Source organism: Salmo salar, chromosome ssa11, assembly GCF_905237065.1.
Source record: "Salmo salar chromosome ssa11, Ssal_v3.1, whole genome shotgun sequence".
Lineage (NCBI taxonomy): Eukaryota > Metazoa > Chordata > Actinopteri > Salmoniformes > Salmonidae > Salmo > Salmo salar.
In genome coordinates this window covers 35,920,187-35,945,894 of record NC_059452.1, presented here as the reverse complement: position 1 = coordinate 35,945,894, position 25,708 = coordinate 35,920,187, and the positions used below count along the sequence as shown (strand labels likewise).

The window sequence follows — 25,708 nt, the reverse complement described above, 5'->3', positions numbered from 1 at the left end:
ATTGTCTCAGCACACTGCCACTGACGTCTGTAATGCATTAACACAGGAAGAAAGGAGACTGGGAGAGACAAAGGGAGAGATGGAAGGAGCAAAGGAGAGAGGAAAAAGATGGACAGACAGGGAGAGAGGAAGATGGAGAGTAGGAGGGAGGGCGAGGGGAGACAGAGAGGACTGGAGACAGGCGAGAGAGAGAGCTAGATAGAGAGAGCGGGACAGAGAAAGAGATACAGAGAGAGGTGCAGAGTGGAGCAGAGAGAGTGAGAGACGCGGCAAACAGGCAGCCCCAGACTGAGCCATATGCAGAGTAACAGAAACCCCAGCCTGTTGAGCCGAGGTAAAAGTCAGGGTTCAGCTCCCTCAGGGCTGGAACAGTAACAGACAAAAAGAGCTTGTGTGTACGTGTCGTATGTGTGTGTACATGTCTGTGTGTGTGTCTGTGTGTGTCTTTTTGTGTCTGTGTGTGTGTCTAGGTGTGTCTTTACGTGTCTGTGTGTGTGTCTGTGTATGTCTATGTGTGTATGTGTGTGTGTGTGTGTGTGTCTAGGTGTGTCTTCACGTGTCTATGTGTGTGTGTGAGTGTGTGTGTGTGTGTGTATGTGTATATGTGTGTGTGTATGTAAGTGTGTGTGTGTGTGTATGTGTGTGTGTATGTGTGTGTGTGTATATATGTGTGTGTGTATGTGTGTGTGTGTGTGTATGTGTTTCTGTGTATGTGTATGTGTATGTGTATGTATGTATGTGTGTGTATGTGTATGTTTGCCCACTGACAAAGAAATGGTCAGTCTATAATTTTAATGGTAGGTTTATTTGACCAGTGAGAGACAGAATAACAACAAAAAAATCCAGAAAAACGCATGTCAAAAATGTTATAAAATGATTAGCATTTTAATGAGGGAAATAAGTATTTGACCCCTCTGCAAAACATGACTTAGTACTTGGTGGCAAAACCCTTGTTGGCAATCACAGAGGTCAGACGTTTCTTGTAGTTTGCCAGCAGGTTTGCACACATCTCAGGAGGGATTTTGTCCCACTCCTCTTTGCAGATCTTCTCCAAGTCATTAAGGTTTCGAGGCTGACGTTTGGCAACTCGAACCCTCAGCTCCCTCCACAGATTTTCTATGGGATTAAGGTCTGGAGACTGGCTTGGCCACTCCAGGACCTTAATGTGCTTCTTCTTGAGCCACTCCTTTGTTGCCTTGGCCGTGTGTTTTGGGTCATTGTCATGCTGGAATACCCATCCACGACCCATTTTCAATGCCCTGGCTGAGGGAAGGAGGTTCTCACCCAAGATTTGACGGTATATGGCCCGTCCATCGTCCCTTTGATGCGGTGAAGTTGTCCTGTCCCCTTAGCAGAAAAACACCCCCAAAGCATATGTTTCCACCTCCATGTTTGACAGTGGAGATGGTGTTCTTGGGGTCATAGGCAGCATTCCTCCTCCTCCAAACACGGCGAGTTGAGTTGATGCCAAAGAGCTCCATTTTGGTCTCATCTGACCACAACACTTTCACCCAGTTGTCCTCTGAATCATTCAGATGTTCATTGGCAAACTTCAGACGGGCATGTATATGTATTCTTCAGCAGGGGGACCTTGCAGGCGCTGCAGGATTTCAGTCCTTCACGGCGTAGTGTGTTACCAATTGTTTTCTTGGTGACTATGTCCCAGCTGCCTTGAGATCATTGACATGATCCTCCCGTGTAGTTCTGGGCTGATTCCTCACCGTTCTCATGATCATTGCAACTCCTCGAGGTGAGATCTTGCATGGAGCCCCAGGCCGAGGGAGATTGACAGTTCTTTATGTTTCTTCCATTTGCGAATAATCGCACCAACTGTTGTCACCTTCTCACCAAGCTGCTTGGCGATGGTCTTGTAGCCCATTCCAGCCTTGTGTAGGTCTACAATCTTGTCCCTGACATCCTTGGAGAGCTCTTTGGTCTTGGCCGTGCTGGAGAGTTTGGAATCTGATTGATTGATTGCTTCTGTGGACAGGTGTCTTTTATACAGGTAACAAACTGAGATTAGGAGCACCCTTTAAGAGTGTGCTCCTAATCTCAGCTCGTTACCCGTATAAAAGACACCTGGGAGCCAGAAATCTTTCTGATTGAGAGAGGGTGAAATACTTATTTCCCTCGTTAAAATGCAAATCAATATATAACATTTTTGACATGCATTTTTCTGGATGTTTTTTGTTGTTATTCTGTCTCTCACTGTTCAAATAAACCTACCATTAAAATTATACACCGATCATTTCTTTGTCAGTGGGCAAATGTACAAAATCAGCAGAGGATCAAATACTTTTTTCCCTCACTGTATATGTGTATGTGTGTGTGTGTGTGTGTGTGTGTGTGTGTGTGTGTGTGTGTGTGTGTGTGTGTGTGTGTGTGTTTATGTATGTGTGTGTATGTGTATGTAGGTGTGTGTGTATGTGTGTGTATGTGTATGTAGGTGTGTGTGTATGTTTTTTGTGTGTGTGTGTGTGTGTGTGTGTGTGTGTGTGTGTGTGTGTGTGTGTGTGTGTGTGTGTGTGTGTGTGTGTGTATATATATATATGTGTATGTATGTGTGTATGTGTATGTGTGTATGTATGTGTGTGTTTGTGTGTGTGCGTGTATATGTGTGTGTATGTGTTTATATGTGTGTGTATGTGTGTGTATGTGTGTGTATGTGTGTACAAGCAGCATCTGCTGCTCAACTGATCGTCCTTCCAAGTCAGCCGTTTCGTGGGGGCTGTCACCTCTCGTCTCTCCCTCCTCTCCATCCATCTCCCCCTGCCTCCATCTTGCTCCCTCCCTCGTTCAGGCCTCCCCTGTCCTCCCTCCCTCCCTCCCTCCCTCCCACCCTCATGGAGTGTGTGACTTCAGTAAACGAGGCGGTGGGTGAGGAAGGGGGGGTAGTTGGATGAGGTAATGTTAGATGTGGCCCAGCTCAGCTTGGAGGAAACAAAGGCAATGAATTTCCGAGCTCCAGTTTGCAGATTAGCTTCTTTTGAAGTCAGAGAGGGTGAAGGAGCAGATTATTACAGTGTGAGACAAAGTGTGTACAACCTCCATTATTCTGTCCAACTCACAATTATCAAAATGAGTATCTCTTTGTCAGTTCTTGATGCTGGGGAAACTGTGAAAACAGTTGTGTGTGTGTGTGTATATTAGTTATTATATGTAGCTGTACGTTTCAATTGACCTTTTCCGCTGCTGAGTTGCTTTCTCTCTGTTTTAGGGGGGTTGTCCTTGTGTCTGTCTGTCTGTCTGTCTGTCTGTCTGTCTGTCTGTCTGTCTGTCTGTCTGTCTGTCTGTCTGTCTGTCTGTCTGTCTGTCTGTCTGTCTGTCTGTCTGTCTGTCTGTCTGTCTGTCTGTCTGTCTGTCTGTCTGTCTGTCTGTCTGTCTGTCTGTCTGTCTGTCTGTCTGTCTGTCTGTCTGTCTGTCTGTCTGTCTGTCTGTCTGTCTGTTTGACTGTCATCCTGTCTCTCTCTGTTTTAAGCCTAATGTATACCTGAATGGAGTTAGCAGTTATTCTAAAGAAATGGTAGTAAACTCACATATACTGTAGCTAGCAGAGTGTAGCACAGGACAGGCTCCGCGGGTCGTCAAGATGCTCCTGAAAACCTGTGAGCTGACAGAAGCTCATAGACAACCAGTGACCCGACATGACTCACAAGGCTGCATCACCCCAGAGATAAACGTAGAGAGAGACCACACCCAGACACACACACACATATACAGTACACACATGCATGCACGCACACAGACTAAACAAAACAAAACAATGTACGTTCTCTCTCTCACACACACACACACAAACACACACACAAAGCTAGAGAGTCCCCCATACTCATATACAAACAATAGTAGATAAACAACCTGATACAAGACTAGCACAACACTGGGATACATTTCACTGCCAATGTAAAGTACACAACAAACAATCACTGCTTTCTCTGTAGCCTGGTTGCCAGTCTCTTTCTACTTCTTTAGCTAACTCCTGTGTCCTGGCTATTGTTAGGCTAGTTCCTTTACTAGTAAGGCCAAACAGCGGAAGGTACAGTAAGACAGCAGAGGCAGGAGATACAGACAGATCCATGTAGGGAGGGGGGTTGGTCTGGCTGCTGCCCTAGTTCATGCTGTGTTTCTGGGCTAGCTTGCCTAGACAGGTCCCCTTTAGGTCTGGGACTCTCTCTCTCTCTCTCTCTCTCTGTGTGTCAGTGGACTCATTAAAAATACATCCCCACCGATTACACTGCTGGCCAACTGCAGCTCCTTGAAATCTGTTTCCAATCTCCTCCAACTTTATGTAACGTTATTAGTTTAACAGAAGGGGATTTTTATACAGTAGATTCGGGCACCAGTCAAACACATGCACGAGGACATGGACGGACGCACACACACACACACACACACACACACACACACACACAAGTGATCTAAACCTCACCTGACTAATGTTTCAAAAAGTGTGCATTTCAACCATTACCCATGAGCCTTTGCTACAGGCAGCACACAGCAACTTGATAAATAATATATGGATGGACCCCCGCCCATGAGTCTGTCTCACAGATACACACACACACTCCCCTGGAGGCAATGATACACACACACACACACACACACACACACACACACACACACACACACACACACACACACACACACACACACACACACACACTTTCTAAAGTTGTGTTAGTCCCAAGCCAAGAAATATATACAGTACCAGTCAAACGTTTGGATACACCTACTCATTCAAGGGGTTTGCTTTATTTTTTTAACTATTTTCGACAATGTAGAAAGGGATGGAGTGCTGCTTTTCCTTCACTCTGCGGTCTAACTCATCCCAAACCATCTCAATTGGGTTGAGGTCGGGTGATTGTGGAGGCCAGGTCATCGGATGCAGCACTCCATCACTCTCCTTCTTGATCAAATAGCCCTTACACAGTCTGGAGGTGTGTTGGGTCATTGTCCTGTTGAAAAACAAATGATAGTCCCACTAAGCGCAAACCAGATGGGATGGCGATCGCTGCAAAATGCTGTGGAAGCCATGCTGGTTAAGTGTGCCTTTAATTCTAAATAAATCACAGACAGTGTCATCAGCAAAGCACCCCCACACCATCACACCACCTCCTCCATTCTTCACGGTGGGAACCACACATGTGGAGATCATCCGTTCACCTCCTCTGCGTCTCACAAAGACACGGCGGTTGGAACCAAAGATCTCAAATTTGGACTCATCAGACCAAAGGACAGATTTCCATCGGTCTAATGTCTAGCCCCAGTACATCACTGGGGCTAAGCTGCCAGCCATCCAAGACCTCTACACCAGGCGGTGTCAGAGGAAGGCCCTAGAAATTGTCAAAGACCCCAGCCACCCCAGTCATAGACTGTTCTCTCTACTACCGCATGGCAAGCGTTACCAGAGTGCCAAGTCTAGGACAAAAAGGCTTTTCAACAGTTTTTACCCACAAGCCATAAGACTCCTGAACAGGTAATCAAATGGCTACCCGGACTATTTGCATTGTGTGCCCCCCAACCCCTCTTTTTACACTGCTGCTACTCTCTGTTTATCAACACATTTACATTTTACATTTACGTCATTTAGCAGACACTCTTATCCAGAGCGACTTACAAATTGGTGCATTCACCTTAGGATATCCAGTGGAACAACCACTTTACAAAAGTACATCTATATCTTTTTTTTTGGGGGGGGGGGGTTAGAAGGATTACTTTATCCTATCCCAGGTATTCCTTAAAGAGGTGGGGTTTCAGGTGTCTACGGAAGGTGGTGATTGACTCGGCTGTCCTGGCGTCGTGAGGGAGCTTGTTCCACCATTGGGGTGCCAGAGCAGCGAACAGTTTTGACTGGGCTGAACGGGAACTGTGCTTCCGCAGAGGTAGGGGGGCCAGCAGGCCAGAGGTGGATGAACGCAGTGCTCTTGTTTGGGTGTAGGGCCTGATCAGAGCCTGAAGGTACAGAGGTGCCGTTCCCCTCACAGCTCCGTAGGCAAGCACCATGGTCTTGTAGCAGATGCGAGCTTCAACTGGAAGCCAGTGGAGAGAGCGGAGGAGCGGGGTGACGTGAGAGAACTTGGGAAGGTTGAACACCAGACGGGCTGCGGCGTTCTGGATGAGTTGTAGGGGTTTAATGGCACAGGCAGGGAGCCCCGCCAACAGGGAGTTGCAGTAATCCAGACGGGAGATGACAAATGCCTGGATTAGGACCTGCGCCGCTTCCTGTGTAAGGCAGGGTCGTACTCTGCGAATGTTGTATAGCATGAACCTACAGGATCGGGTCACCGCCTTGATGTTAGCGGAGAACGACAGGGTGTTGTCCAGGGTCACGCCGAGGCTCTTAGCACTCTGGGAGGAGGACACAATGGAGAGGGGCAGTCCTTCCCCGTGAGGAAGAGCAGCTCCGTCTTGCCGAGGTTCAAGACGGATAGTCACTTTAAATATACATTCATGTACATACTACCTCAATTGGGCCGACCAACCAGCGCTCCCGCACATTGGCTAACCGGGCTATCTGCATTGTGTCCCACCCACCACCCCCTCTTTTACGCTACTGCTACTCTCTGTTCATCATATATCCATAGTCATGTTAACCATATCGACATGTACATACTACCTCAATCAGCCTGACTAACCAGTGTCTGTATGTAGCCTCGCTACTTTTATAGCCTCGCTACTGTATATAGCCTGTCTTTTTACTGTTGTTTTATTTCTTTACTTACCTATTGTTCACCTAATACCTTTTTTGCACTATTGGTTAGAGCATGTAAGTAAGCATTTCACTGTAAGGTCTACACCTGTTGTATTTGGCGCACGTGACAAATACACTTTGATTTGATTTATTGCTCCTGTTTCTTGGCCCAAGCAAGTCTCTTCTTATTATTGGTGTCCTTAAGTCAAGGTTTCATTGCAGCAATTCGACCATGAAGGCCTGCTTCACACAGTCTCCTCTGAACAGTTGATGTTATTAAGATGTGTCTGTTACTTGAACTCTGAAGCATTTATTTGGGCTGCAATTTCTGAGGCTGGTAACTCTAATGAACTTTTCCTCTGCAGCAGAGGTAATTCTGTGTCTTCCTTTCCTGTGGTGGTCCTCCTGAGAGCCAGTTTCATCATACTGCTTGATGGTTTTTGCGACTGCACTTTCAAAGTTCTTGATCTTTTCTGGATTGACTGACCTTCATGTCTTAAAGTAATGATGGACTGTCATTTCTCTTTGCTTATTTCTCTTTCTCTTTGCTTATTTGAGCTGACAGGTGTGTGCCTTAAAACAATTTAATCCATTTTAGAATCAGGCTGTAACGTAACAGAAATGTGGAAAACGTCAAGGGGTCTGAATACTTTCCCGAATGCTTCTTCACAGCAGGATTCTAAAACGGATCACTAACTTTTAAACAAACACATCACCTGAGAAAATGGCTCATGGTCACAGAAAAACATCCACACTAAGGTTCTACAATTTGTTCAAAGGTTGGACCATTTGATTTTCTTGTTCATAACCGCTCGGTTTGTGATTCATGTTATTTAAACATATGTCTGTGGATTACAATTTTCACCGCTGTCTACAGTGGTTGGAACTTCCTAGAAGGCGAGGGATACATTCACTGTGTTGTGACAGCTCTGGCAAGCAACATGCATGTCTACCGTCTTTCCCTCCCGCTCACTCTCTCTACTCTCCCCGGCCTCTCGGCCCACTCTTTTTAACATCCTGTGCTCACCGGGAAGATGCTTTGTGGCACTGGCAACGTCTTTCCCTAGCTTCCAAGAGAGGCGTGTTTGAAGAAAGAATAACAGTTGTGAGAATTGAAGGCCTGGAAGAGAAGCCAAACTCAACTATCCTGACCAATGATGATGTTTTTTTGAAGAGTAATCGTGGTCTTCAGGAAGTAATGGTTTCTGGGTAAACTACCCATTTAAATGATAAGGGAAGATAAGATAGATGTTATGGTCCACAAGGACAAATTTGTATATGGACATCATAGCTGCACCATCACAAAAATACATGTTATACGCATGACAAAATAGATTGAAAGGCCACAATTTTCTTCCCGTTATGTGAACTGATGTGAAAGAACTTGTCAGGTGAAAGAAAAGTCCTGGAAGGCATCTTTCATATTGCTTTGGTCAATTTGCTGAACAGTGCAGATGGAGGGAACAAGCAGGAGGCTACTTTAGACTATCGAGATGCACCCCGTGCCAACTTGAATCTTAAAACGGTTTTTACACCCCAGGAAGCCCTTTCCTGGTGTAACGACCAATAGATGGACATACTAGCTCACAATCATTCAACCCATTACAATCAAGCTCAGCTCAGGTGTGTTTTAACTATTTTGTGCTGTCTCCTGTTACTTTACACGTGTGAGCGCACACACCTCAACCATTGATCTCCTTTGTTTTCTTGCTAGAGAAAGAGATCTTTCTTCCTCAACCCCGGGGAAAGGGGAAGGAGTGGGGGAGGGGAGGAAAAAGGGGAGATATGTGCGCGGGAAGGAGAGGGGAAGGAGTGGGGGAGGAAAAGGGGGAGATGTGTGCGCGGGAAGGAGAGGGGAAGGAGTGGGGGAGGGGAGGAAAAAGGGGAGATGTGTGCGCGGGAAGGAGAGGGGAAGGAGTGGGGGAGGGGAGGAAAAAGGGGAGATGTGTGCGAGGGAAGGAGAGGGGTCAGACAACACAATGTGAACAAGTCTGTGAGAGGAGTGTAGAAATAGGGGAATGAAGAGGGAGAACTTGTAGAGCAATTCTAGACAGTTGTTCTAGTACATTGATTGAAGTGCAAGGAGTTTCCCAGTGATGGAAAACTGTCTCATAATTGTCTTAGGGGAACACACACACCCTCTAATCTGCAAAAATGATACATTGAGGATTCCATTATTAATTTGGTATGTCTGAATAAAAAGTGTTATTGGTATTACTCAATGTAAATTAAGGGAAATTGTGCGCAAAATGATTAATTATATCACTTTAGTAAATTATTTTAAAAAGGGTTTTTGAACATCTGTGGCCCCATCTTGTAAAATCCTCAATTACCTAAAATGTGTCATTGACGTTACCATCCTTTGTGTTGCTACTCCTACTGCTGGCATGTTATCATAATGGTAACAAATATTTAACGTCATTAAGCTGCCATATTATTTGATTTAGAATGGGAAGATGTACCCAAATACATTTCAATTAAATCTAGAAACATTAAGTAATTATTTTCCAAAATGCCATGTCCAAATGTCACCACATCTGAAGAATGACCCACACACATATCACTCCTGATTAATGAAACAAAAAACACACCATTTTCTTTCTTTATTGCTTTCTGGTAAATACTGTACATATTGCTTTATGTCTTGTACACAGATACCTTACCCAGAGCTCTCAACATATCAACAAGGCTATAGCTCGCTAGCGCTGTCCCCAAATAATTAAAAAAACGTACAATCCCACTTTGCATCATATTTCTGTTTTTCCAAATGAAATGCCGCTCTACAGGGGGCTGGGTACTGCAATTCAATTAGGTTGAGAGCAGAAATTAATTCAAGCCACTTCACTTAACAGCAAAACTGGATCTGAACGGGAACACTCGTCAATTATGCATAGCTGAAAGGGATTCTCCCGGGTAAAGACACAGCTGCATGTCCTGCTATTAAAACCCATTGGGCTGGTTTCCTAGACGCAGATTAAGTCTAGTTCTGGACTAAAAAACATTTTCTAAGGAGGATTTCAGCAAAACTGCTCCATAATATAAAAGCATCAGTAGCTCATTTTGAGTGACAGTTAGAGGGGGTGATGATGGTGGGGACAGTGACAGTTAGAGGGGGTGATGATGGTGGGGGACAGTGACAGTTAGAGGGGGTGATGATGGTGGGGACAGTGACAGTTAGAGGGGGTGATGATGGTGGGGACAGTGACAGTTAGAGGGGGTGATGATGGTGGGGGACAGTGACAGTTAGAGGGGGTGATGATGGTGGGGGACAGTGACAGTTAGAGGGGGTGATGATGGTGGGGGACAGTGACAGTTAGAGGGGGTGATGATGGTGGGGGACAGTGACAGTTAGAGGGGGGTGATGATGGTGGGGGACAGTGACAGTTAGAGGGGGTGATGATGGTGGGGGACAGTGACAGTTAGAGGGGGTGATGATGGTGGGGACAGTGACAGTTAGAGGGGGTGATGATGGTGGGGGACAGTGACAGTTAGAGGGGGGTGATGATGGTGGGGGACAGTGACAGTTAGAGGGGGTGATGATGGTGGGGGACAGTGACAGTTAGAGGGGGTGATGATGGTGGGGACAGTGACAGTTAGAGGGGGGTGATGATGGTGGGGACAGTGACAGTTAGAGGGGGGTGATGATGGTGGGGGACAGTGACAGTTATAGGGGGGTGATGATGGTGGGGACAGTGACAGTTAGAGGGGGTGATGATGGTGGGGACAGTGACAGTTAGAGGGGGTGATGATGGTGGGGGACAGTGACAGTTAGAGGGGGTGATGATGGTGGGGGACAGTGACAGTTAGAGGGGGTGATGATGGTGGGGACAGTGACAGTTAGAGGGGGTGATGATGGTGGGGGACAGTGACAGTTAGAGGGGGGTGATGATGGTGGGGGACAGTGACAGTTAGAGGGGGTGATGATGGTGGGGGACAGTGACAGTTAGAGGGGGTGATGATGGTGGGGGACAGTGACAGTTAGAGGGGGTGATGATGGTGGGGACAGTGACAGTTAGAGGGGGTGATGATGGTGGGGGAGAGTGACAGTTAGAGGGGGTGATGATGGTGGGGGACAGTGACAGTTAGAGGGGGTGATGATGGTGGGGGACAGTGACAGTTAGAGGGGGTGATGATGGTGGGGACAGTGACAGTTAGAGGGGGGTGATGATGGTGGGGGACAGTGACAGTTAGAGGGGGGTGATGATTGTGGGGACAGTGACAGTTAGAGGGGGGTGATGATGGTGGGGACAGTGACAGTTAGAGGGGGTGATGATGGTGGGGACAGTGACAGTTAGAGGGGGTGATGATGGTGGGGGACAGTGACAGTTAGAGGGGGTGATGATGGTGGGGGACAGTGACAGTTAGAGGGGGTGATGATGGTGGGGGACAGTGACAGTTAGAGGGGGTGATGATGGTGGGGGACAGTGACAGTTAGAGGGGGTGATGATGGTGGGGGACAGTGACAGTTAGAGGGGGTGATGATGGTGGGGACAGTGACAGTTAGAGGGGGTGATGATGGTGGGGACAGTGACAGAGGGGGTGATGATGGTGGAGCGATGGGGGACAGTATACACTGGATGCTCTTTATGTCTGTCTCGGGTGTGTGTTGGTAGGAGTCAATCAGGAAACACACACACGGGCCTATTTGTTCTTGCTCAGTGTTCTCTGTTTCTCGCCGTGCTCCACTATCTTCTCCTCCACGTACAGTCCTTTACGCCGGCGAACAGCGTTCATGTATTTCAGAGCCTGATTGGCGGAATCAGCCTTCTCTCCAAAGTGGAGGTACTCCTCTTCTGTGGTAGGAACCCAGGATGGATCACTGGAGATCACCTTGAGACACACACAGAGACAGACAGAGACAGAGAGAGACACACAGAGACAGACAGAGACAGAGAGAGACACACAGAGACAGACAGAGACACAGAGAGAGAGTGATTTAGTTTATACATAAAGACAGATTTAGTTTGAAGTACATAAAGACAGATTTAGTTTGAAGTACATAAAGACAGATTTAGTTTGAAGTACATACAGACAGATTTAGTTTGAAGTCCACCACTGAGCAGGATAATGCTTCATTAAATGGACTATAGATACAAAGATCAGGACCTGTATCCCCAAAACATCTCAGAGTCAGGTCAACCCTGTCCATATTATCTTATTCTTTATGACTGAAAAGGCTAAACAGATCCTAGATCAGCACTCCTACGCTGAGACACTTTGTGGATACGGGCCCTGACCCATAAACATTAACAGATGTAAAGCATGGAGCGGACACTGGAATCTACCTCACATGACAAAGAACCCGGTCTTGGCTAAGCTTTGCTCAGCAGTGGTGGCAGACAAGGAAGGGAACATGACTACTGATATCCAACTCAGCTGCTCCCTGTCGCTCTCTCTACCTCCCCCTCTAGCTCCCTACCTGGCTCTCTCCACCCCCCTCCCCCTCTATCAGGCTCTGACAGTAGGGGAGGTTATAGAGATACATGTGTTCTTCCAAAGCAGTCAGTCACACAGACATCCAGATCAACACTGTGTCACTGTGTTCTAGAGGAGAGACTGTGTGTGTTTGTTGAGGAGGGCCTGGCTATGTGCAACCTGCTGAGGAGATGAGGCAATGCCTTCTGCTGCTTCACACACACACACACACACACACACACACACACACACACACACACACACACACACACACACACACACCATGCCACAATTACTGTACCAGTGTGTACGTGGGCCCCTGCACCTGGCCGTTAGGGGCCCCGAGTGACAGACTCTGGTTGCAGGCAACAGATGGTAGAGGAGGAACAACACCAGACAGATTACGAGGTTGCGCACGCACACGCACGCACACGCACACACACACACACACACACACACGGGAACCACGTGAGTAACATATATTTCAGCACAATTGGGTCCAGTTTGGCGAATGGGTGTGTGTTTCATTGTGTGTGTACGTGTGCAGGGTTAGAGTGGCGGGTTCTCAGCTCTAACTGTAACGGGGGGACTGTACCAACAGGGGGGCTGAAACACATAAACACACTAGTACGCACGAGCGCACACAAGCAAAGACACACACAGGTCTTTGATTTAATCTGCTCTCTGCGGCCCCTGCTGTGTGCATCCCTTCGGTTACTTATCTTTACAGGGGCCTTTGTCTCACTGCTGTGTGTGTGTTTGTGAGTGAGTGAAAGAGAGAGAGAGAGCTTTTGTCACTGCGCTCCATGAAGCGTGTCAGTGGGCCTCACCTACATTAGCCTGAATGAACACACACACACACACACACACACACACACACACACACACACACACACACACACACACACACACACACACACACACACACACACACACACACACACACACACACACAGCAGATGCTAGTCCCTGAACAACAACACAATGGAAGTAAAAAACGTTCTTGTCACAACCTCTTTCTCATGCTAATCTAATGTAAGTCCATAACTTTACACACATAGCTAACACAACAATACAACACTCACAGAAGAGCTCTCTCTCTGTCACTAAACACTATTCATATGTTAAATAAATATGAAGTCCATAGCAAATCAATGATAAACTAAATGCTAACAGTAGCTTGCATCTAATTTAAATAGACTAGATGTATAGAATAGATTCAGATAGAAGCAAGGTGGAGTCTACTAAAACCCCATTGTCATTGTCTATGGAGTAACTATCTATGTTGTCATGACTGTCTATGGAGTAACTATCTATGTTGTCATGACTGTCTATGGAGTAACTATCCATGTCATGATTGTCTATGGACTAACTATGTTGTCATGACTCTCTATGGAGTAACTATCTATGTTGTCATGACTGTCTATGGAGTAACTATGTTGTCATGATTGTCTATGGAGTAACCATCCATGTTGTCATGACTGTCTATGGAGTAACCATCAATGTTGTCATGATTGTCTATGGAATAACTATGTGGTCATGACTGTCTATGGAGTAACTATGTGGTCATGACTGTCTATGGAGTAACTATGTGGTCATGACTGTCTATGGAGTAACCATCCATGTTGTCATGACTGTCTATGGAGTAACTATGTGGTCATGATTGTCTATGGAGTAACCATCCATGTTGTCATGACTGTCTATGGAGTAACTATGTGGTCATGATTGTCTATGGCGTAACCATCAATGTGGTCATGACTGTCTATGGAGTAACTATGTGGTCATGATTGTCTATGGAGTAACTATGTGGTCATGATTGTCTATGGAGTAACTATGTGGTCATGACTGTCTATGGAGTAACCATCCATGTTGTCATGACTGTCTATGGAGTAACTATGTGGTCATGACTGTCTATGGAGTAACCATCCATGTTGTCATGACTGTCTATGGAGTAACTATGTGGTCATGATTGTCTATGGAGTAACTATGTGGTCATGATTGTCTATGGAGTAACTATGTGGTCATGATTGTCTATGGAGTAACAATCTATGTTGTCATGACTGTCTATGGAGTAACAATCTATCTAACTGCTGCAGATAATGACAGAGTAACGTAAATTAAACTGGACAGACCTGTTTTAATGAAGCACACACACAAAGGCTGACAACAATGTGCTGGTAGGGGGTGGGTGTGTGGAGCAACTGGGGAATCTAATACTGAGTGACATGCTGTGTGTTGTAATGAATTTGCATAGCGTGTGTGTCGCATCTAGTTTCAACGTTTATTCGCCATGTGCCGAGAATACAACAGGTGTAAAACAATACAGTAACATTCTTACCTTGAGAGCTCTTTCCCAACAGCATTTATAATAAAAATAATAATATAGATAATAATGATAATAATATAGATAATAATAACAAATAAAAGCAGTGTGTGTGTGTGGTGTCTCTTCTGCCTGGCAGTGTGACATCAGGTCAGACCGTAAAGCTGTTCACTAGGCTTGTGTGTGTGTGTGTGTGTGTGTGTGTGTGTGTGAGAGAGAGAGACACACCGGGCTGCACACGCTCATTAACAACGGCCGGCACTCGCGGCCAATTAGATTAGCCGACTTTGAACAATAACCACTTAAACCCCCAGACAGACTGGAGCACACACACACACACACACACACACACACACACACACACACACACACACACACACACACACACACACACACACACACACACACACACACACACACACACACACACACACACACACACACACACACACACACACACACACACAATAAGAAACACGTAATACACACACCCATCACATAGATACAGTGGGGTCTGAAATTATTGACCCCCTTGATAAAGATGAGCAAAAATGACTATAAAATAAATTATAAAACTACAGTACATTGTATTAGGCTTGAGAGGTACCCAGATTTTCAAAATGTCATACTGTTCTTCTGCCATCCTGGGATTTACGTAATTACCGGCATAGCACACAAAGGGGCGCTAAAAACAAAAAGCCCATTGGAATGCTAACAAAATTAGCACATGTAATAGCGAAATCACATATACCTTGTTAGGTAAATGCTAACAAGCAAAAATGAACAAACTAATTGCAAAGACAAGCAAATCCAGCTCATAAAGTTATACAAGTATAGCTAGTAGTTACCGAATGTCATTTTCGGTGAATGTGGACATTTACAAGCATATGTGAACGAGAGAAATTGTGCAAATTAACCAAATGTTATGATGCATGTTTTTCTGAAGGAAAAGCATAATGTGTACACGGAGCAGAGTGGAGAAGAATGGAGGATGGAAAAAACGCTACTAGGAAGCACAGGGGGAAAAATGGCAGCCGTACAGAACTCCGATAACAGAGCTCTCAGACTTCTAAAACACAGTAGAAAGCAGTTATAATATATCTGATTGCAAACATTTAGTAGTGAATGAATACAAGTGTAACTTCATCACCTCATGTCTGCCACACAACAGAGACTCTGATAGATATAGAAGGCTATGGACTCAGCAGCTCCGCTTTCTCTTGTTTCGCTCTTTACAACGAACACGTGACTGGCTCAACTGTTCTAGGAACTGTAAAATAATGTGATGTGAAATGAAGAACGCAATCTGCTTTATCTCCTAACGTATTGCACAAGTTGACTGCAGGTATTGACTTAAAAGTAGCTACAAATATTCACATTTATTGAAGAACTCAAAATAACAATTTTTTGAAGGTATTGAGAAAGCATCCTCTGGCTTTTTTTGCCAAAAAATTATTGTGAAATGATATTATTTTATACTAATACCAAAGGTCAAAGAAAGAGACCCTGTTTTCAAAACCTCACCTTGCGAGTACTACGGCACTGAGTCTATTTCTAAAATGTTTGAGGAGTTGGAGAACACATTGGGAGGGATCTTAGACCATTCCTCCATACAGAATCCTTCCAGATCCTTGATATCCTTCATCTGCGCTTATGGACTGTCCTCTTCAATTCATACCACAGGTTTTTAATGGGGTTAAAGTCCGGAGACTGATGGCTATTGCAAAACGTTGATTTTGGGGCCAATGAACCATTTGTTCATGGACTTTGATTTTCTTCTTGGGGTTATTGTCTTGCTGAAAGATCCACTTGCGTCCAAGTTTCAGCCTCCTGGCAGAGGCAACCAGATTTTGGGCTAAAATGTCCTGGTACTGGGTAAAGTTCATGATGCCGTTGACCTTAACAAGGGCCCCAGGACCAGTGCAAGAAGAATATCCCCATAACATCAAAGATCCACCACAATATTTTACAGTAGGTATGGGGTTCTGCTTATTCGTTCTCATTTCAACACCAAACACTGGTGTGCGTGGCCAAAGAGCTCACATATAACTGAAGACAGACACAGATATTTGAATAAAAATTTAAATATGGGTGCTAAAAACATCCAGGCCAGTTCAGTTGCTTATTGAAAGGGCACCTCAGATTCAGGCCTCCCAAAACTACTTTTAGCAAGGGCTCTGGTCGAAAGTAGTGCTCTATATAGGCAATAGGGTGCCCAGGTCAAAATTAGTGCTCTATATAGGGAATAGGGTTCCCAGGTCAAAACTAGTGCTCTATATAGGGAATAGGGTGCCAATTTGGATATAGACATTGAAAAGACAGTTGTTTGAGGTTTCAGTGTCTACAGTCCACAAGTTCAGAAAAGGTCTAATGAACTGACCTGCCTACAAACAGAGACACATTTTCAGACCCGATACCTGTTTTTTGGTTACAAAACCTTGGTTTTGAGGTGTTTTTGACCACTTACCCCTTTCAGATATAAACAATTCATTTTATATTTAACCTTGTCAGCTCGGGGATTCGATCTAGCAACCTTTCGGTTACTGGCCCAACGCTCTAACCACTACGCTACCTGCCGCCCCAAAACAAGAAGGTATACAGAAGGTGGTATGGTAAAGAAGTGGGGGTTTTGTCTGTATATAAAAGGGGTATAATAAGGATGAGCCAGAGATTGTCAGAGAAGTCATGTATTGATGTCAATGGGAGACTAGTTAGGATTCACCTCATAGTGGAACTAATAGGGAACAGGGCTATGAGTTCTAGAGACAAAGGTGAAATAAACACTGATCCTAGTTCAGCATTGTGATTTCCTTTATTCCTTCATTTATGAAAAACCATTAAATTATTAAGAGCTAAAAATACAAACACCTGTTTTCAGACTGATGAGTTGCAGCTCACAACCCCCCATGGAGTGAGCCTGGCATGTGTTTTTGTCTGTGTGTGTGTGAGTTGTATGCCTGCTGTGTTTTTGTCTGTGTGTGTGTGTGTGTGTGTGTGTGTGTGTGTGTGTGTGTGTGTGTGTGTGTGTGTGTGTGTCTGCACACGACAGGGTGTATGTGTGTGCGCGCCTCACCTCCCAGTGGCTGAAGACCAGTTGTGGACTAGCCAATCCACTGGTTCTCTTGCGTATCTCGTCAGCGAATCCGAAGCTCTCGGCCACAGGAAGGACGGCCTTGATGATGAACATCTCCGTCCCCTCCTTCATCTCCTCCTGTAACACTCGGCCCTCCCTCTTCCCCAGGACCCCGTACACACGACCTGGACACACACACACACACACGATAATTAGTAGAAGTGGCTTAACGTGTACTCTGGCCACGTATACAGTGTGGCCAGCTATATACAATCTAATCAAATGATTGACCACATCGATTCACACACACAATCTAATCCAACTATGTATACAATCTATTTATATGCATGATCTAATCCAACTATTGATTAGATCTAAATAATGGACACGATGTAATGAAAGTATTGATGAAGTCTATTTCTACACTAAATGTTACGCAACCAACATCTACTATAATATACATCATGGAATTAAATTATGGATCACATTCATCGATACTAATGAAACTAAGTGGGGGTATATAGAGCGGATAGCATTGGTATTCACAACAGGTTATTAGAAGAGCTTGACAAACGCCCCATTTAAAGGGATGCTAGTGTTGCAGAAGTGTGTAAAAAGTCATATTGTTTCTGAAATGGGCTCATAATAACACACTTAATTCTGGTGTTGATTTGGCTGGCTGTAAATGGATGTGACTGCTAAACGTGCTGTTTAGATATGGTTTATTATCTGTTTATTGATTATCCGTAACAGAAGTTGGCCAAGGCTCATTTGAATCGTAATGATGACCAAAAGTAGTACACTATACAGGGAATAGGGTGCCATTTTGGATCAACCTTAGAAAACAAGAGTTGGTGATCACTTACACTACAAAGACAAATATTAGAATAGTTCTAGAGCATAGACAGTAATAATGAGGGTTGCCAAATCACATTTTATTGGTCACATACATGCAGATGTTATTGCGGGTGTAGCGAAATGCTTGTGTTTCTAGCTCCAACAGTGCAGTAATATCTAACAATTCACAACAATACCTACAATACACACAACCTAAAGTAAAATAATGGAGTTAAGAAATATATAAATATTAGGACGAGCAATGTCAGAGTGGCATTGACTAAATACAGTAGAATAGAATACAGTGTATACATATGAGATGAGTAAAGCAGTAAGTAAACATGATTAAAGCGACTAGTGTTCCATTACTAAAGTGGCCAGTGTATATAGGGCAGCAGCCTCTAAAGTGCAGGGTTGAGTAACCGGGTGGTAGCCGGCTAGTGATGGCTATTTAAATATCAACCAATACTGTACCATCATAAATCTTTTCTCTGTGTTTCAGTGGACGAGTTAAGGAATGTGTTCCCTACACCGGGGATGGGATAATATACCAGTCCAATGACCCCTATCACACTAGAATGTGTTCCCTACACCGGGGATGGGATAATATACCAGTCCAATGACCCCTATCACACTAGAATGTGTTCCCTACACCGGGGATGGGATAATATACCAGTCCAATGACCCCTATCACACTAGAATGTGTTCCCTACACCGGGGATGGGATAATATACCAGTCCAATGACCCCTATCACACTAGAATGTGTTCCCTACACCGGGGATGGGATAATATACCAGTCCAATGGCTCCTATCACACTAGAATGTGTTCCCTACACCGGGGATGGGATAATATACCAGTCCAATGGCTCCTATCACACTAGAATGTGTTCCCTACACCGGGGATGGGATAATATACCAGTCCAATGACCCCTATCACACTAGAATGTGTTCCCTACACCGGGGATGGGATAATATACCAGTCCAATGGCTCCTATCACACTAGAATGTGTTCCCTACACCGGGGATGGGATAATATACCAGTCCAATGACCCCTATCACACTAGAATGTGTTCCCTACACCGGGGATGGAATAATATACCAGTCCAATGACCCCTATCACACTAGAATGTGTTCCCTACACCGGGGATGGGATAATATACCAGTCCAATGACTCAAATCACACTAGAATGTGAGTTTTGTGCAGCAACTTCACCCTCCACCTGGTGTAACATTCTTGGTAGTTTAGTTGTCATGTTGTGGCTTGAATGTCCTGAAAAGATGTATCACAGTCATTTGTATCTGAATAGAAGCTGTTATATTTCCCTCCTCCTCCTGTGTGGTTTAGAATGCAGTAATGCCTCCAGGAAAGATTGAAGCAGACTTGAAGGTGTGTGTGTTGTGTTTCAGCTATTTACCTAAGACCTCAGTGGTTAGTTTGTGTTTTGCCCAGCGTGTGTTCTATCGTGTGTGTGTGTGTGTGTGTGTCCGTGTGTTATATTGTGTGTGTGTGTCCGTGTGTTCTGCCGTGTGCCTGTGTGTTCTGCCGTGTGCCTGTGTGTTCTGCCGTGTGCCTGTGTGTTCTGCCGTGTGCCTGTGTGTTCTGCCATGTGTGTACTGCTAAGCCTCTTACCTAACACCTCTGCTGTAGCCATGATTTCACAGGTGTACATAGCAGCCATGAGTCTCTGAGGTTTGGCCTGGAATGCGTGCCGACAAGCCTCCTTCACAGCAGCTATGAGCTGGCCAGAGAACGGCCCGTAGCAGTCCACTAGCCCGGCCCCAACCTCCGCCCTGCGTCTCCCCTGGCTCGCCCCAGCCACGGCACCCTCTGCCTGGGAAGGTGTCTCACCCGCTCCCCCTGCCTTGCCTGAGGCCTCTTGCTGACCTGCAGCCTCACCGGGGCTTTCGGAAACAGATGCACCAAGGGAGTTGGAGTCTTCTTCAGTCACAGAGTCCAGGTGGGTGCGCTGGGTGGGGAAGTTCATGTCCCATCTCTCCACAGAGAAGCAGACGCCCATGAGGGGCTCCTCGCACATGGGACCAGAGAGGGTGGCGAGCTGGAAACCGCTGACAACGCTGTTGTCAAAGTCTCGGATGGCGCTGGCCTCACCTTTCTCCCCTCCCTCTTTCTCTCCTTTCTCTCGTTCAAGGCAGTGCCACACGGATGGTCTCTGGTACCCCTCTACGCTGTTAAGGAGGAAGTTTGGTCCATACCTAATAATAACAACATGGCCATATTAATTACCATGAAATATCTGCATAGCATATAAAATACCATGAAATACCTGCATAGCACACAATTTCATCTCATATGAAATATCATCCCAACTCATATGAAACACCCTGAAATACCTGCATACCCTCTCATCCCAACCCATATGAAACACCCTGAAATACCTGCATACCCTCTCATCCCAACCCATATGAAACACCCTGAAATACCTGCATACCCTCTCATCCCAACCCATATGAAACACCCTGTAATACCTGCATACCCTCTCATCCCAACTCATATGAAACACCCTGAAATACCTGCATACCCTCTCATCCCAACCCATATGAAACACCCTGAAATACCTGCATACCCTCTCATCCCAACCCATATGAAACACCCTGAAATACCTGCGTACCCTCTCATCCCAAGCCATATGAAACACCCTGAAATACCTACATACCCTCTCATCCCAAGCCATATGAAACACCCTGAAATACCTGCGTACCCTCTCATCCCAACCCATATGAAACACCCTGAAATACCTGCATACCCACATCCCAACCCATATGAAACACCCTGAAATACCTGCATACCCTTTCATCCAAACCTATATGAAACACCCTGAAATACCTGCATACCCTCTCATCCCAACCCATATGAAACACCCTGAAATACCTGCATACCCTCTCATCCCAACCCATATGAAACACCCTGAAATACCTGCGTACCCTCTCATCCCAACCCATATGAAACACCCTGAAATACCTGCATACCCTTTCATCCAAACCTATATGAAACACCCTGAAATACCTGCATACCCTCTCATCCCAACCCATATGAAACACCCTGAAATACCTGCATACCCTCTCATCCCAACCCATATGAAACACCCTGAAATACCTGCATACCCTCTCATCCCAACCCATATGAAACACCCTGAAATACCTGCGTGGTCCAAAGGCCCATATCCGGTCCATGGCGTTCCTCCACTTCCTCCCCTGCAGCAGGACCTCCAGCCTGCTCTTCAGCCCCATCAGGGCATCCAGGGTCCAGGTACTCATGTCCAGGGTCCTCCCCTCCCTCTGGGCCTGACCTGCCTGCTCCAGGGTCCGGATCAAGTCAGCACTACCCTCCAGTAGAAGAGTCACCTCTACACAACACAGGACACTTTTTGATCAGGATCAGAGCCCAGATTTACAAAACTTTCTTAAGAATAATTTTTTTCTTAACTGCCATTTTTTCCCTTAACTATAGACATAAGAAGAAAGTTAAGCAAAGTTGCTATTCCTCAAAAAAGGCTATTGGAAATGTTCTTGCACTGTTTCTTATGTTTCTCCTTAAGGTTAAGGGCTTCCTATAGTCTGACAACAACAAACATCCACACACACCCTCACCAACTCAACTCTCTCTCACCTTCGGGTAGTGGTATGGCCCGTACCCCCACGGTGGCCTGTCTGTTGGGGGTGGTGAGGGTCACCAGGCCGCTGGGGTCCAGGTGCAGGGTGTCTGACTCTTTCACCTGGTGGAGCACAGCCACCTACACACACACACACACACACACACACACACACACACACACACACACACACACACACACACACACACACACACACACACACACACACACACACACACACACACACACACACACACACACACACACACACACACACACGAGAGTAGGGTTAGCTACTGCACATAGATTGCTGCTGCATCTTTAATTGTAGCACACTACTAATATATGGGGTGTCGTTTGAGATGTCAACAGATCAGTTATAAGATAGACACACACACACCACACCCTCAACGTACACACACACACCTTCTGTTGTTTCCCCAGGTCTTCATTGACCATGTCGACTTTGGGTGGTCTGATCACGGTCTCTCTGAATGGGATGATAGGCTTGGAGGCACTGATCTCAATCTTGGCAAACCTGGACGATGAGAAGAACACAGAGACTCAGATGTAGGGTTCCCAAAACTCTGGTAAATTTCCACAAATTCCCGGGTTTTCCAGAAATCCCACTAGGAAGATTCCTGGAATCAGGCGGAAATAAGCAGAAATTCTGGAATCCTCCATGCAGGATTTCTGGAAAAGCTGGAAAAGTTACAAAGATGTGTAGCAAGAACGAGATGGAAATACTCACATGCAGCAACACAAATGAAGCTGGCGTCCCTGAGTAAGAGCAAGTAGGACAACCCATGCATTGTAAATGTGCTGTATTACTGGGTACGAGAGCCAGAACAAACTAAACAGAATACTATACATAAAGGCACATTGGTATCTTAAGAGAGTGCTGAAAACTTTCACGTCTGCGGTTTTATTTTCCAAAACAATAACACCTGTCAGATATTATTAGGCTCTCCCGTCCATGCTGAGCCAAGCACAGCATATTCAAATCATCTGTCATAGCTCACCTTGTGCGCACACACACACACACACACACACACACACACACACACACACACACACACACACACACACACACAAGTCTGCTTCTTCAATCTTTCTAAACCACACAGGAGGATGAGGGAAATATAGCAGCTTCTATTCAGATACAAATGACTGTGATACATCTTGTCAGGACGTTCAAGCCACAACATGACAACTGCAGGGCAGCAGGTAGGCTAGCTGTTAGAGCATTGGGCCAGTAACGGAAAGGTTGCTGGTTCGAATCCCCAAGCCGACAAGGTGAAAATAATCTGTTGATGTGCCCTTGAGCAAGGTACTTAACCCTAATTTCTCCTGTAACTCGCTCTAGATAACGTCTGCTAAATGATTTAAAAAATCTAGATAAAAAAAACCGACCAAGAATGTTACATTACGTGGAGGGTGAACTTGCGCCTAAACGCTGATCTTTGGTCATTTTCACCACTAATGGTTAAGGTTAGGATTGGAGGAGGGGAAGCTGATCCTAGATCTGTACCTGGGGAAACTTCACTTCTTCCGTTTTCTGCCTAATGAACACAACCCTGCGCTGGTGAGGCCAAGCTTCAGGTCTGGTTCTCCCATAAAATGACATCATTACTGCTGAAACACTCAGAGGGATACAGAGACAGTCACTTTAGGAAAAGAAAACAAGTGTGCTTCCCAAATGGCACCCTATTCCTGTAGTGCACTACTTTAGACCAGGGCCCATAAAGCTCTGGTCAAAAGAAGTGCATTACATCGGGAAAATGGTTCCATTTGGGACAGGTACACTGTCTGTCACTACCTGTGGAGAAAGAAGAGTTGATGTATCTCTCCGACAGCCAAGACCAACAGCCAAGTACTGTCAGAGTTTATTGACACAAACAGGCAATCCCTTGTCTGATCCTGGGCCACTGGGTCCATCCTAAACTGTCTGTGTGTGTCAGTGTTTGGGCTGAGAGACGTCACGACTTCCGTCCACACAACCAGAACCAGCTCATCTCATTACCCAGCGTGTGACGTTATAAACACACACTCTCACAAACGTGCGCGAAACGCATACACGCGCCCTCTCTCTTTCTCACACACACACTGAACGGGCACATATAATCCAGTTAGAGTCAGTCCATACAAAAACAGGGCAAAAAACAAGTAATCCTCTCCCCCTTCCGCTCTCTCCATTCCTCCCTCTTTCTCTCCCTCTCTCTCCATTCCTCCCTCTTTCTCTCCCTCTCTCTCCATTCCTCCCTCTCTCTCCATTCCTCCCTCTTTCTCTCCCTCTCTCTCCATTCCTCTCTCTTTCTCTCCCTCTCTCTCCATTCCTCCCTCTCTCTCCATTCCTCCCTCTCTCTCCATTCCTCCCTCTTTCTCTCCCTCTCTCCCTCTTTCTCTCCCTCTCTCTCCATTCCTCCCTCTTTCTCTCCCTCTCTCTCCATTCCTCCCTCTTTCTCTCCCTCTCTCTCCTTCCTCTCTCAATGATGTTTACTAGAAGCATCTCAGAAGTGCTGGAGCGTTCCCTGAATCCAATGTAGACAGCAGACTGTGTGGTTGTTTGAAGATGGGGGTTATTCTGGGTGCTGTGGGTGTTCGTTGCTTCTTTAAATCTCACTAAGACTTGGAATGCATCCCAAATGGCACCCCACTACCTATATAGTGCACTCCTTTAGACCAGAGCTCTAAATGTATGTAGTTCTGTATCATGTTTTGTGTGGACCCCAGGAAGAGTAGCTGCTGCTTTTAAAAAACCAAATAGGTCCTGGTCAAAAGTAGTGCACTATGAAGGGAACAGGATGCCATTTGGATTAGAATGTGTTCTTCCAACAGAGCAGACGCACTCTGAACGATGCTTCCAGACTTATCACTAATTTAGCTAAATATTGTTAACTCCTCAAGCAGGGAGATATGACTTATTCAGAGGGAGAGGAGAAATACACACATCCAGTAATCAAGCAGGGAGATGTGACTTATTCAGAGGGAGAGGAGAAATACACACATCCAGTAATCAAGCAGGGAGATATGACTTATTCAGAGGGAGAGGAGAAATACACACATCCAGTAATCAAGCAGGGAGATATGACTTATTCAGAGGGAGAGGAGAAATACACACATCCAGTAATCAAGCAGGGAGATATGACTTATTCAGAGGGAGAGGAGAAATACACACATCCAGTAATCAAGCAGGGAGATATGACTTATTCAGAGGGAGAGGAGAAATACACACATCCAGTAATCCGGTGCGAGACAGAAACAAAACTAATAAATAACCAGACCAACTTGACCTGATGAAGACCACCATATTCCATGTGTAGTGGATTACTACCTTGTCCCTGGGCAAAAGTAGTGTACTACATGGGGAATGGAGTCACATTTGGGAGGTACCCGTTGTCTGTTTGTGTGCCTTGAATAAATCAAAGAGTTGAGGACATTAATTATCTTCATCACTAACTCACACCGCGCCGAAACGGAGGAAGATTTTGGTGTCCCCCAAATGGCAACCTATGGGCCCTGGTCAAAAGTAAGTAATCAAGCAAGCCTTGGATAAGTCTGCCTCGTCTGAGCCAGAATGGCCCATAGCTGCTCCTGTTCAAAAGTAGTGCACTTGGGGAACATGGTGTCAGTTGAGACGCAGCCTATGTATGAGACTCCATCCTGAACACTGTTGCTTTACAGCCTCGTTTAGGAACCCTCTCCTTCTAATCATTTGGACATTTCTCCAATGCATCGTTGGAAAACCACAACTGTG

At 45.6% G+C, this 25,708-nt stretch overlaps 1 protein-coding gene across 2 annotated transcripts in view; it reads right to left on the bottom strand.

Moving 5' to 3' along the window:
* Positions 1-10,900: 10,900 nt before the first annotated feature.
* Positions 10,901-25,708, bottom strand: part of LOC106595141 (elongation factor-like GTPase 1) — an 81,073-nt gene continuing 66,265 nt past the window's right edge. For both annotated transcript variants that reach the window (XM_045689445.1, XM_045689444.1), the window contains exons 18-23: positions 22,378-22,489; positions 21,969-22,092; positions 21,501-21,705; positions 19,971-20,554; positions 17,503-17,687; positions 10,901-11,521 (exon numbers count right to left, since the gene is read on the bottom strand). In XM_045689445.1, coding sequence (XP_045545401.1) covers positions 11,333-11,521; positions 17,503-17,687; positions 19,971-20,554; positions 21,501-21,705; positions 21,969-22,092; positions 22,378-22,489 — 1,399 coding nt within the window. In that variant the 3' untranslated portion in view covers positions 10,901-11,332. The remainder of the gene's footprint in view (positions 11,522-17,502; positions 17,688-19,970; positions 20,555-21,500; positions 21,706-21,968; positions 22,093-22,377; positions 22,490-25,708) is intronic.